Here is a 14,146-nt window from a genome sequence, read left to right on the forward strand (position 1 = left end):
TAACAAAAGCTCAACACTGCGCCTAGCATTCTGGAGCACTTCTGTTGACTTTTGTACGTGTTTTGAGTTTTTATGTGCTTCTGAGTTTGTACGTGTTTTTACATGTTTGAGTTTTTACGTGTTTTGGAATTTGTACGTGTTTTTACGTGTTTTTGAGTTTGTACGTGTTTCAGGGTTTGTACGTGCTTCAGAGTTCGTACGTGATTTGAAGTTTGTATGTGCTTTGTCTCTAGGGGCCACCGTAAATATACTTTTATTTATTCACTCCACATAAAATGTAATAAATAAATCATATAATACAAAAATCAACTATTCACATTTCAACTTTTAACTATTTAAATTTTCAGCTTTTTCCTTTTACAAATTTAAAGTGAAACAACACAAAACCCTGCAAACCACAACACAATTAAATATAAATTAAAATATGAAAACAAAAAGAACATGCATATTCTCTGTCATATGGACCTGCATGAATAAACTTTCTGAATCCTTTATCATCTGCAACTGAAAATAGTTGTGGATGATTACTATACCTTTCTAATGTGACGTTGTTGTCCCTGGCTTTCTTTCTCTCCCTCTGGCTCTGTTCCTGTGCTACTGAGTGTAACTACCGCCCCTCCCCCCTCTGCCCAGCGTAAAGCACAAGGCTCGCGTGCTGAGTGAAGAAGAAAAAAAGTGCGAGAGAGAGGCTGAGAGAAAGAAAAAAAAAACAAAAAAAAACAAAAAACGTGACGGCTCGCGATAAGGAGCCGGCTCGCGTCGTTCACGTCAAAGAGTCGGCTCTAAGAGCCATTTCGTTCGCGAACGACCCATCACTAGGTCACAGATAAAAACTTCAATACAACTGAAATTCTCTTTTCAATCAGTGAGGTTAGCTCTTGCTAGCCATTAGACAGAATGGGAGTTGTATTGGTTTCCACATTAGCTACTCCCATCTTTAAAATGCGATCACTTCTCATGTCGATAATGGTTTGGCATTTTTTGTTTCTACGTGCAGCTTTATACTAACAGGCAGGCCTGGCTTGGTTCCAGGTAGTAAACTCAGAAGATGTTTTGAGTGTTTGCACCTGTGTTTGAACTGTAAAGCTCTCTGCAGAAAGAAAAACCTTTAAAGAAGTAATTGGGAAGACCATGAATTTCTTCTATTCTTTAATATGGTTGTATAAGATATACTTTAGTAAGATAAAGTTCTAACCACACCAACGAATCTCCTCTTTTCCCAGGCTGAGCTGACATTCGAGCCATCATTCAACCTGATCCTCCTACTGTAATCTGTGTGTGTGTGTCATCTTAACAAATGTGTAATTGAAGCTCTGGCCCATTGTGCTCCCATCTGAACAACTGAGTGCTGCAGTCAACATGTCAGCATGTGGCATTTGTCCCCAGATGCAGTGATTTGTTGAATTCCAGTCATCTCTTTAAAAGGCTGTTAATAGCTCTGATTTCATCAGTGGACAGAGGAGAAAGACTGTAGCCTCTCAGCTCAGGTTTTCCTGCAACAGTAAGACACAAAAAAGGTTAAGAGATCATATAAGACTGACTTAAAATAAATGTAGTCGTAGGAACAGAACAATAGAGATCACTGTGACTGAGGACTTTCCCCAATAATAATATGAAGGACTTCCCACAGGAATAATGACTGAGTCATAAGCCCTCCCTGCTTATTCCTCCTAATCTAAAGGTATCTGACTGAAGGCAGATTGGACTCAGTTTCCTCTCCTGCTTCCAACAACAGAACCACTGGGAGAAATTATGCGAGTTTAATGATGTAAAGCAATGAAACCTCCATCAGATAACACTGCACTTCCTGTACAAATAAGTCACTGGAGACCACACAAGACATTTTTGCTATGGAGGCTGCAGGAATATTCCAGATGTCATGGAATTGTTTTTACAGACAGCAGACTCCACATAAAACACTTAAAATGTTATTATATATTCAGACTTTCCACACATCCTTCTATCTATTACACTGACTTATGGCTGCTTCAAACCTATGACTTTAACAAATCTGAGCCATAAATCCTAAAATACATTAGTAGCTATTTATACTTCCAAAAACAATCTGTAGTTCAAAATTTGGTGTAGACGCTCATTATGAAGATATTCTGGACCAGACCAGACTAGGTATGAAAATATGACCAGTATGTAAGGATTAAATGCAGCACAGAGTCTCTGTGTTCAGATCTGGTTTGGTTGTTAGGGGTTGTGAAGGATCCCAAACATCCTGCACACCTTCCAAAACCGTTTGGCATTTTATGAGGCTGTGATCCCAGGACCCTCATAAAATCTAATTGATCGATTGAACTTTATTGTGTGCAATGTTTGGTTCTTTCCCAATCGCAGTTTATGATCAAATCTATCTTTCAAATAGACTTTCTGGATTGTTTCCTCCTGGGTACTGACTAGTAAGAGCTTCAGAGGCCTCTATTTTTCTATACAACCAGAATGAAAGTGATTTTCTTCATATATTCTTCACATTTAACTAATAATACTCGTGAATTTTGGGGGTTTATTGGGGGAGGGGTTACCAGGATGTCCTTCAAGGTGCAAATTAAACAAACTAATATTGCTTTCCTTTATGTGTGGAATATTATTAAAATTAGAAACAGCTGGTCAGAGTGTCAGACTCAAATGTTTAGACTGAGACATTTTACTGTTTCATGAAAGATATTAGCTCATTTTGAAATTGATGGCAGCAACACATCTCAAAAAAATGAGATGGGGCAACAAAAGGCTGGAAATCTAAGTGGTACTAAAAAGAAATAACTGGATGAACATTTTGCAACTAAACAGTTTAACTGTTAACAAGTATTATGTATTATAGTAAGAGCATAGCTTACTTACCTTGCATCTCATTGAGACGATTCACTTTTGCTTTCAGCCCTTTGCGAAGATCATTTATCTCTTTGTCCAGCTGCTCCTGGTCTACACACCACAACAAAGATCAAAGAGTTTAGGGTGATGTGTTCTTAATAAAACTGCACATGTAAGAGTCAATGACTTAGAAATGTTTTACCTTTCTGAATCATCTCTCTTGTCTTGGATTTGGGGAATTTGATAAACATGCTTCCCAAGCAAACCTTGACTTTCTCTGCAAATGTGAGCAGTGTTTTATGTCATTCATTGCATAAACAAACATAGAATAAACTTTACACCTGGCTGTCCTATCACTGTGAGGTTTTGTGTTTTTAACAGCTTCTGTTGTTTGACTCTTTTAGTGGCACAGCTGCTGGGAGAGGCTGCTCACCTGAATCTGCCACATCATGTTTCAGGGCATTGAGTGCCTCCCTGTTCCTGTTTCTCTTTGTGTCCAGCTCCACAATCTAGAAGAACAGACGGCATTAGTTAGCAACATATATATATATATATATATATATATATATTACAAAAAATGTGGTTTTCTCTCATCCATGAGCTGACAACTTAGCTAGCTAGCTTAGCAGCTAACGTCACTAGCTACGTTAGCATACCTCTGTAACGTACATAACAATCCTCGCGTGTGAACGTCCTCAGCTCAGTATTTACTTACCTGCTGTTTAGTGGTGAGAACATCTTCAGCTGCCTCTTCGACTTCTGTCAAATACTCCAAAACACGCTGGGACACCTCGTCCATGGTTGCAGTGCCGCTCCCAAAATATGTCCGATGTGAAACAACAGCTGAACACTACAAGGTCCGCTCGGAAACTGGCCGCAAATGTTTCTGTCATTTCCAGCCGTTTCACGAGAACGCTCATTTCTACATTTCAGTTGAAAGACGTGGCTCCTTCTGCAGCACATCTCATGTGTAGCAATGTTATGTGGAAGAGTTGATTTCAGTAACTGTACTTGTGCAATGCGAGAAATGATTTGATTTGATGATGATTTCGCCTCTTTGTACTTCTTTACCTGCTTGGTAAAATCATCTCACGCGTGTACTCTCTAAAGCTGCAGGGAGACCGATAAACAGCAATATTTAAACACTAAATTTAGAGACACTTTTGAGTACATTTCTCTGTCTGTTGGTCAGTTTTGGAGCCACCCCTGTAGACTCTGGGCTTCGCATTTGTATTTTTCTCTCTCAGTAAGTAGATAAGTTGCCTCACAGGATACAGCAGAACTATATACCCTATTACCATTGTTACTCTGCTGCAGAATAACTTAAACTGTACGAAACACAAAAATCTCCCTGTCCATAAACGCAGACTAGAGAGGATTCACTTCATTTCAAACAGAGGGACAAAGAGCTCGTGTCTGTTTTAATAACTTTGAGAAGATTTAATATGTGATCACCTCAGACTGTGCATGACAGACAGACATAATTTGTCATGATTCAAGCCGTGTGCACACTGGAATTGGTTCGCTCATCTCGCATCACTTTGAGGCTGACAGCTGGTTGCTTCCAGTCATTCCAGGCTCTTCCATATTTATTGCCAGGTCATATGTCAGCCAGTGTCATTCTTAACTCTTACTCACTTGACAGTTGTGAAGAGTTTGCCGCGAGTCCTATCCAGTTCAGTTCTAAGTAACCACTCATGAAACAAAGTTTGAGAGACCTGAGATAACTTTTTCAACCTCACAGCCAACGAAACTAGCAAGAGACTGACCTTTCTTCCTTTTTTTCCTTAATCCACAGCGACTGTCTCCGTGGAAAAAGTTTTTTAAGTATTTCAGCTCACCTTATTTTTAATCATCATCACATCTTAGGAAACACTTTGGAAATGTGCCTTCCTCATCAGGCACAAATATCTCTTTCATCAGTCAGACTTTCCTCTGCTCTCTTCCTTTTTATTGTTGCAGGCTCTTACTGTTGTCTCCACTTCACCTTGAGGTACATGTTTCCTCATATGGGGAAATGTCGCAGTATGCAGACTGCAGCAGCAAGCCAAGCATGTTGATTTAGATTGATTCAAATTGATGCTAAGAACAAAAATGATTTGTGCACGTTACCTTTTGTGCAAGGTAATAACGTTTAACATCCATACAACTGTAAGCCTTTCCACATCCAGAGGAAGCTAGCTCCATCTTTTCTGTACAGTCTATAGGCATTACCGATTCCATGTTGCACCAAAAGTGACTCGTCTTCAAAATATCCGCTTCTGTTCCCACGTTATGGCCAGACTTGTGTTTTTGCATTGGATGTTTAATGATCTGAACAGACATTTGTGTCACTTCCTTTCATAGATCAATCTGATCAGTTTATCCTTTAGTCTGATCCAGATTAGAAGAAATCCCTGTCATGATCTGACTGAGTGGCTGGTGTTTTGTGGGCGGAGCCTTGGGTCCTCACCTGTTCTGCTCACCTGCCATCCAGTCAGCGAGGCAATACTTAAGGCCAGCGCAATCATGCACTCTCCGCGATTTTATCAGCTACCTCATGGAGGTAACCCAGCCTCGCTGCTTTGTAACTTTATGTCTGTTCTGTACTTACTTTGATTTAACTGTTTTCAGTTTCTCCACCACAACACTGCTTAAGTGACCTGCGGCTCAATTCTCACTACATCGCTACCTTCCTCTCGGAAACTAAACTTTTCTCCGCCCTCACCCTCAGTTTCCTGGAAACATCACTCGATCACACACCTCTTGCACCCCACGCTCACCACCTACAAGTAAGCCTGCGAGTCCAGTATTCACCTTTTCTCCCCGCTCAGCATCATACACCATCTTCACAAGACTGTTTGGTATTCTTTAATAACTTTTGGTGATGTTTGCTGCTTCATTCAAAAGACTAATAAACCTGAATTGCTGTAAATCATATCATATGATCACATACAGTACACGATGCTCTCTGGGTTCTTTTAAATAAAGCACAAACTTCTCAAACTTGGATGTCCAGCAGCTCTCTCCCACATCTGTGTAAACATCCCCCACAGCACAGAGAAATAACATCACATTAACAAATGAAGAGTATTGCTGACTGTACATTCATAATAAAACTTTAAGGTGATGACAGTATGTAACATTCAGATTACACATTCATCACTACGCCTGCTGTTATGTGACAAACTCCACCTGTTTGGGCCTGTTTGGCCTCTGTATAGGAGAATATTTGGATCCTGGTAAATTGTCTATTATTGCAGCGACAGCGTCAGGTTTTATTTCCTGTTCTTTGAGGTTAGCCGCTCTCCTCCTCTCAGCTCCGCCTTTTCTACACTCGGAGTCGCTCCGTTTTTTCTCCCATCCGTTCTGTTTCCTGTCTCCTCCACCTCTCCTCTGCTCTGAGCCGCTCCTCCTCCGAAACCCGCCCATCCTGTAGTCCCACACATCCCCTTTCCGGGCAACCTCATTACAGTCGCTGGCAGTGTGTTGAAGGCTGGTGGCGGCACCTTGGATGGGGTTGCGGATGTTTCCTGATGCCTGCATTCTCCTCAGGTGGCTGTTGGTCCGCACGGGGCTGCTGAACCTTTGGGCTTGTGAGCGCCTGTCTGAGGAGTGCACCCGGCTCTCGCTGTAGCTCCTTTTCGGGAGTATTTTGGGCTCTAGCGGAGCACTCGGCCTGGACTGGCGGTTGTGGCTGTAAGTCGAGCAACAGCATGGCGCACTACAGCGGGAGCAGCGGATGCGGCAGAGAGCGCAGGCGCAGCCGGAGAGGAGGGTGGAGTGACTAGCCAGGGAGGAGAGGAAAGTGAGGGGGAAGGCACGCTGACACTGGAGGATGCACTTGGGAGAGCTGAGACGTGATGTGGCGGCAGCAGGGGACCTGTGACAGCTGGATATCACTTCTGATACTGCCGACTTCCCGCTCTCCTCCTGGACGGTCTGGATCTGACGCCACTCCAGCTGCAGCAGCTTCTCCAGATACCTTTCCAAAGGGCCCACAGGCCTGGGCCGGGGGGTACCTCGGCCTTCCACGTTGTAGAAAACAGCCAGCTGACTCAGGCTCCACGAATTAAAAGGTGGAGGGAGGAAGTCTGGGAAGTCAAAACCTCCATGGATCTGCAAATTGGATCTGTGGCTGTGAGAGGAGCAGTCCTCGGCCTCGATGACCTCTGGCCTGAGCTCGAGCCGAGGAGGAACACGGCCGCAGGCTGACACGGGAAGTCTCTCTGACTCAGACAAGTCGGTGTCGCTGTCATCTTCTCCATGGCGACTCAGGCGTCCGACCTCCAGTTCTGGCGAGCGTCTTTCCAGCTGCTCAGTGCTGCAACCACACATGCAGTGGTGGGAGATGGCTGCTGTGTGTTTGCCCTCTCTGCTCCCCGCATGCTTGTGCTGTCTGTGGCTGGAGCGCTTAGTGACCGGCAGCACCTTTGGCTCCATCCTGCCCTCTGTGGGGGGCACTGGAAGAGGCTTTGACTCTGAGGATCTGTGAGCACTGCGAGGCAAAGCAAAGCTATTATCTGAGCGCTGAGACAGCAGCGAACAACACAAACTTTGCACAAACTGCGACCTCACCTGTGTTGAGAAGTATTGCGTTTAGCTGAGGAGTTGTTAGACTTGTGCTTTCTTCTTTGTTGCAGCCTCTGCAATTACAGACACATTATGTTCAACTTATCACTTAAACATGGTCATGGTAATGTTATTACCATGGTAATGTTATTACCATGGTAATAAATTGAGACTTGTTGACATTTTGCCTGATATAAATAGTAGCTATTGTGCCACAGAAATGTGTCATTATGTGGAATTAAGGGAAAAATAGCGACATGTAAACAACACTCACTGCAAACGTGCAGGTGTGACTTTAACAGCAGCTCTGTATCTTGTATGACAGCAGTCACTATTTAATGTACCATCATATAAAACAGAACCGGAACACCAGCTCATTTGACTGATCTTGTGTGTGATACAGTGATCCGATCCACACTCACTTTCTCGCTGTTGTTTTCCTGACTTGGGAGCGCGTGCTGCGGCGCTGTGGGCTTCCTCTGAGACTGCCGCCTTCCCATTATGTTACTTGAGAGAAATAAACAAATCTTCCGAGTTAAATGTGACCGATGAAACACATGAAATGTAGAAACAGCAGCACAGGGCAGACATGGCGGTCTTCTTTGTTCTCGCACGTACACAGTGAGCATTTACACATCAAAGTGCAGTCACACACCACCGACATCCAGCGTCTGCGCCGCCACCGAGGACACGGCAACAAACAGCAGCCATGTCTTCATCCGTTACCACCGTGTAACCCCAATAATAAGCATATCTGGCGGTACCTGCCCACATTAGGCCCGATGCTCCACAGATCCTTCTTCCATTTCCTCTCCCTGCTGGAAAGCCTCTCGGCACACCGCTGTGCCACTTGCTCCTGCAGAATGGTGCCCATCCCAGCTTCCAGCGGGCACCAATGAAATGGGCGAGTGAGCTGTTCACGCGAAACACGGTGCTGTGATCATAATGAGTAGTGGGCTGAAATGAACCAAACACAACTGTGTTTAGGTATGGATCCCTGTGTGCGATTCACCTGCCGCCCAGCAGGGGGCAGTGGGGCTCACAGACGCACGCGCGGTTAATGTGCTGAGTGGTTCATACATGTACCGGCAGCTTAAATGCCTCCGTGTATTTAAAATAAACTGAATGTAGCGAGCTGATCGACAGCTTTACCAGTCCGACCCACTCAACGTGAAATGTGCTCAACATTACCTGGAATGAATTTGACACCTTTGGTTTATACTGAGGACAATCAGTTCAATGATTCACAAGAGAGAGGACCCAATGCACACACCAGAGAGCTAAACAATAAATAATACACATAATGTATTGGGGGGATGTGCAGGAACCTGGATCAGAGCATTTGACTGTTTCTTCTGTGACTTCCTTGAAGACTAAAACTAAAATAAAATGTGCTAAACTAAATGTAAAATATACTCAGTTCATACCAGATACCTGCTATCCGGTTACTGAGTTTATATTAGAGAATAAGAGAATAAATTAAATGTATGTAACGCACACAGAGGTTCTAGGTCTGACCAACCGTCTCGGCCATGGGAAAAAGATGACAACCAATAAAATTCTAAAAGATAATTTATTAGTACAATGGTCAAAAATTGGAAGGATAACACAGTTCAGTTTCCCACTTGCAAAAGAGATTAAAAAACAAAAAACAAAACATAATATAAGGTCAGAGACAGCGATGCCTCAAGTCAGTTGGACTTTATCAGCAGTTGTCCCCCAAATCTCACCACCCTGTAAGTAGAAGGCCAGTAATCACTCCAGCCTCAGCAACCCAACTCTGCCTTTAGACTGCAGCATATGGTCGGCCCAGGCCTGTACAGAGAGACTAGATGTCACCACATCTTCATTATACAATTCACAGAGCAGCAAACTATCCATCATAAACACATTTAAATCAAGTCATCTTGATGACACACCTGCACAGAGAGACAAAACATCACAGCAGTGTTTGTAGTGTGGACTATAAGTAGACTAGAGTATCAGTGAAATCAAATACACCTGCCTTCAATTAATCCAACCCCATCACAGCAAATGTGGCACACAAAACCACCAGTGCAACTTCTATGGGCTCAAAATGTGGTCATAAATATTTTGTACTTGTAAACCCATAACTTAAGCCAAACCCATCTGTTCTCTGATTGGATTGTTACATTTGTGATTGACATGACATTGACCAATCAGATGAAAGGAAGAAAAATGGGCTCAAAATTCGTCACACACAAATCTTTTTTACACATACAAATCCTGATTTACAAGTACAAAATATATATGACCACATTTTGAGCCCATAAACTTCCCACAACAAATATGGAGGTGACATTTGTCCACCATGTTACATGTACTTAAATACTAAAGTAAATACTAAAAAAATATATATTTAGCTCAGATACTTAGTTGGTATCGACTATTTTCCTTGTGGAATTGTTTAGTATTTACTGTATATTTACTCATTGTTTTGCAAGTATTGCTGGGTGTTGTGCCAAAAAGTGATTGTCTGCCAAAAACTGATTGCTCGTATTTAAACTGCTATAAGTAACTTGTTGGGCTATAATATGTGAAACATATGTCAAATGCATCCCTTATGGATGACATAGAGTCTTCTTGAGCCACAAACAACATTCGTGTAACAAAGTAAAAGCCGCAATCAGTTTTTGGCAGCGACTTTTATATAACCTTCATTTATGCAGTTAAAAAAATCTCATTAACATTAAAAATGTGTTTTGTAAGAGTAAGCTGGCCAAGAGGACAGCAGAAATGGCAGCAAATATTTCAATAATTCAGTAAAAATATTTTAAGTTTGGATAAAAGACCGGATTGGTTATAATGTAAGTACAATAACACAGAGTTGTAAAGATACTTGAAAAACAGAAAAATTCTATATATAACCCCTTTGTAAACTCTGTTCACCGAAGTCTATTTACGAAGATACATAAAGATATTACACATAAAAAATACACAGAAACATTGGAAATCAGTTTTTGGCACAACACCGGGACCAAAATAAAGCTTTTAACAACTAAGCAGAAGAGGGCAGCAGCTCCCCACAGCGGCTACTGCGGCTGCCGCCGTCTACGAGGGGAGAAGAAGACTTCGCTCCTTCGCAGGGACCAGCGCGTCTTCTTGTCCTCCAAAATGTCCAAGTTACAGCAGCTCAGACTCTTCGTGAATGAGCGTCTGACAGCAGCAGCGGAGGAAATCTTCGGCGCCGTGGAGAGAACCATATTAGAGTTTCACACTGACAAAGCTTTTGTGTCCCAGTCAGAAGATGTGAAGCCCAACGAGCTGCTAACGCTAGCCGAGGCTCTGAAAGCGGAGGAGGAGGAGGTGTTCCCGGCAGGTTGGTCTATTATCACCATGCAGATAAGCAGGCTGCTGTCAGCCATCAGACCCGTTTTAATGTGCGTGTAGCCTGGGACTACAGTCAGCACAGACCGCAGTCACAGAGCTGACCCCCGGATTTTCTTAAGGCGGACAAACCATCTAAGAAACAGCGTTTTTCCCATGCAGCGGTTAAATGGACCGTTTTAGGTTCAGAAGAGTAGAGAGTGACCCAAATACATATTTAGGCGTTCATGGTGTTCTCTATTAATTAAACCTAATTTGCATATCAAATTTCATATAGGCTGTAATGTAAACATATTTTAATTTAGGAAATTATCTATATATTTATTTAAGCATATATGACTCTGTATTAGGGGGTTTACATAAGTTAAAATAAATAACTTAGTTCCTATAAGGTTTGGTTAGATTTCTTTTTTGAGGGGACATTACATCATAGATTGGCCTGCTTGTTTTCAGTGGTGATGGACAGTTTGACATATGAGCTCAGCGAGGAGTCTCTCTGGACGTCGATGTTCACAGGTGGAGGTGTGCTTTGGAGAGGAAAGGAGTAAGAGTCAACAGAAGCAACACTGTGTGTAAAAGAGAATGAGATGGGTGGATAAGTTTAAGTATGTGGGTCAACTATACAAAACAACAGAGTTCACAAGGGAGGTGAAGAAGAGAGTGCAGGCAGGGTGGAGTCGGTGGAGATGAGTTAAAGGGTCTGATTTGTGATTGAAGGACAGCAGCAATAGAGAAAGAAGGCTTGTAAAGATGGCAGCGGGACTTGTTATAAGATATGTTTGGAAAAACGTTTATGTACCAGGGAAATAATAAAATAATACTTAGCAGGTCTTAAAATTGGATAAATGTGACTTCAGATGAACAAAAAGACATATTACAGATGTGTGCGGAGATTCTTGGTAGTCTGAAGAGCTAGAAAAGCTTTAAGTCTGCAGCCGTTTACAGTTAAAACACGCACTGTTGTAAAGAGTGGATTCTTTCTAACACGTGATTGTTCTGCTATAGGGCTGCCACAAACGATTATTTTGATAGTCGACTAGTCACCGATTATTTTTGCGATTAGTCAACTAATCAGATCATCATCCATTGGACATAAAACTTACAGCTTATTGCACCAGCAGCATCTGCTCTTATATAACTATCATTAGCTTACAGCTTGAAGTGTTTAAGGTATGTGCAAACTAAAAATAAAGACAAGATGATAGTTTATTAAATTTTAATGAAATCTGCAGGTTGTTTCGGTGAAGTTTAATAAACTCCTTGCTATCTAAAATATAACAGGACACCGGAGTAAATTCTCGAGCATCTCACACTTCTGATAATCAGCTGTCTGCTTGACGTTTATTCAGCTGTGTAAAAACTATAACTTTAATCTCAGTAAAACCGATTTACTCAGGAACAAATAAAATACTAAAAAAAAAAGCCAAACAATAACATTTTTAAGTTATCTAAGTGACTTATATATCATGTTTAACCTGAGTAGCGAAAGACGGAGGTGGGTTTGAAAACGATTTGCCGGGAGTCCGGTGTTCTCACGGCTCTAGTGAGCCTAGCCCCCGGCTAGCTATCGAGCTAGTGGTTCCAGACGTCTCCGAAAACGTCGGAGCGCTTTTGAAAATATGTGGTGTCTTGATAAACTGAGCAGATATTTGAGGTTTACACAGCTACATTCCCGCCTGAAAATATGTTAAACGTTTATTTTGTGACCCAGAAAGAATAATAAGAGTAACATTAAAACTAACTAGCTGTCGCCATTGTTGACAACTGAGCTGGGCTGCGCTATGAATTCTGAGACACAGCTTCTTCTTCTTCTTCGGGGTTTAACGGCAGCTGGCATCCTTGTACATGCAGTGCTGCCATCTTCTGTTTCAGTCCGTTATTACACTCTTAAATCCTACTACTTATTCCTGCGGCTTTTGGGATCTTACAAAGCTTCAAACGACGGGTCGACTATTAAATCAGTCGTCGACGATTTTAATAGTCGACGTAATCGTGACTAGTCGGCTAATCGTGGCAGCCCTATTCTGCTACCTACCAGCTTCATGGGTTGCTGGTAGGTAGCAGAACAACAGCAGTCACTCCAGACATGTTCGCAAGTGTATGGGACACGTTGGACTATGACATGGACATATGCTGTGCATCCTAAGCACTTGTCAACATTGCAAGTTTTGTAAGTAAAATGATATATTTAGCCATGAATTAAAACATTTACCACAAGCTTCCATGTCTAGCACTTTAAACAGTAAGCCTTTTGTAAATGTTTGTCAGTGTCATATCTTTCCCTGTCATGTCTGCAGGCTCCCAACAGGCGAGTGTATCCGAAGCAGAGGTCTCCACGCAGACGACATATGCTCAGGCCAGTCAGCTGTTGGTGAAGCAGGACACACTGAGAGCAGACTTTCTGGTAAATCAGGAACACTGGCCGAGAGGAGACAAAGGCCAGCTGCAGGATCTGTTACACTGTGAAGCTGTGGCTTGTTTCAAATCTGAACAGAGCGCAGGGTCCCCCTCCTCATGCTTTCAGAGCCAAAGTGTGGCAAGCACACAGGGAGTAGTGCTTCTCCACCATGCCTCAACAGAGTCTAGGAAAATTAAGCAGGAAGCAGATGGATGTGGAGGATCGGATTTCTGCCAGCCCATCTCCTCAGATAGTGGGGCTGAAAATGATGCCTGTGATAATGAAAGGATGGAGAGCAGAGCATCCAATTCAAAGACAGTGCAGCCAAAAACAAAGCAAAAGCAGAAGCAGAAGAGTTCCAGCTTAAGCACTAAGAAAAGGACAAGTCCTTTCTGTTGTAAGCTGTGTGGAGAATCTTTCTGCCACAGGAATTCATTGATGATTCACCTGAAAACACACGGTGACTGTGCACTGCAGCACATAGAAACACACAAGGAGGACAATCTGTGTCACGTCTGTGGCAAAACATTCACCACAAAGACCCATTTAAAAAGGCACATGCTGATCCACACGGGTCAGAAGCCTCACTGCTGCAAGGAGTGCGGCAGGAGATTCGCACGAGGCGAGTGTTTGAGAGTGCACATGAGGATCCACACAGTGGAGAGGCCGTACACATGTGGAGTGTGTGAGAAAGGATTCAGACAGAGAAGTAATCTAATTACTCACATGAGAAAGCATACGGGAGAGAAACCTTACCGCTGTGGCATCTGCTCAAGACCATTTGCATACAAGAAGGACATGCTGAGACACACGCAGATCCACACAAAGACGTGAAAGACTCAGTCCACCGTGATAAGCTTCTGAGTTTAACTTGTTTGCTATTATAATTTTTTTTCCTTTTGATTAAGTGTGAAAAAAGAGAAGTGAAAGTGTGTTTATTAATAGAGCAAAGTGCATTTTCAAAATGCTTGTTGTAGTTTGCAAGGGCTAGGCAGTTAATCCCATTTTAACCTCCTTTACCACTACGACTTC

General features: G+C 42.6%; 4 protein-coding genes across 6 annotated transcripts in view; 1 reads left to right on the plus strand and 3 right to left on the minus strand.

Moving 5' to 3' along the window:
- Positions 1-561: 561 nt before the first annotated feature.
- LOC146519206 (p53 and DNA damage-regulated protein 1-like) lies at positions 562-3,768 on the minus strand. The gene is made up of 5 exons (XM_085159914.1): positions 3,533-3,768; positions 3,251-3,326; positions 3,020-3,094; positions 2,848-2,928; positions 562-1,493 (listed from the first exon to the last, which is right to left on the minus strand). The coding sequence occupies exons 1-5, from the start codon at positions 3,614-3,616 to the stop codon at positions 1,411-1,413; spliced, it is 399 nt and encodes a 132-aa protein (XP_085016040.1). The 5' UTR covers positions 3,617-3,768; the 3' UTR covers positions 562-1,410.
- A 547-nt stretch (positions 3,769-4,315) lies between these two features.
- LOC146519207 (uncharacterized) overlaps positions 4,316-14,146 on the minus strand; it is a 72,673-nt gene continuing 62,842 nt past the window's right edge. For both annotated transcript variants that reach the window (XM_085159910.1, XM_085159909.1), the window contains one exon: positions 4,316-5,534. The gene's annotated coding sequence lies outside the window, so the exon portion shown is untranslated. The remainder of the gene's footprint in view (positions 5,535-14,146) is intronic.
- On the minus strand, positions 5,522-8,430 carry LOC146519208 (uncharacterized). Of its 2 annotated transcripts, XM_085159908.1 has the most exons (4): positions 8,133-8,430; positions 7,791-7,875; positions 7,375-7,442; positions 5,522-7,294 (listed from the first exon to the last, which is right to left on the minus strand). In XM_085159908.1, the coding sequence occupies exons 1-4, from the start codon at positions 8,240-8,242 to the stop codon at positions 5,974-5,976; spliced, it is 1,584 nt and encodes a 527-aa protein (XP_085016034.1). In that variant the 5' UTR covers positions 8,243-8,430; the 3' UTR covers positions 5,522-5,973. The 2 variants fall into 2 exon arrangements, with proteins under 2 accessions (XP_085016034.1, XP_085016033.1); XM_085159907.1 differs by having other exon boundaries at positions 7,791-8,251.
- LOC146519209 (uncharacterized) lies at positions 10,437-14,134 on the plus strand. Its single transcript, XM_085160085.1, has 2 exons — positions 10,437-10,708; positions 13,014-14,134. The coding sequence occupies exons 1-2, from the start codon at positions 10,504-10,506 to the stop codon at positions 13,946-13,948; spliced, it is 1,140 nt and encodes a 379-aa protein (XP_085016211.1). The 5' UTR covers positions 10,437-10,503; the 3' UTR covers positions 13,949-14,134.

Source organism: Neolamprologus multifasciatus, chromosome 5 (assembly GCF_963576455.1).
Source record: "Neolamprologus multifasciatus chromosome 5, fNeoMul1.2, whole genome shotgun sequence".
Lineage (NCBI taxonomy): Eukaryota > Metazoa > Chordata > Actinopteri > Cichliformes > Cichlidae > Neolamprologus > Neolamprologus multifasciatus.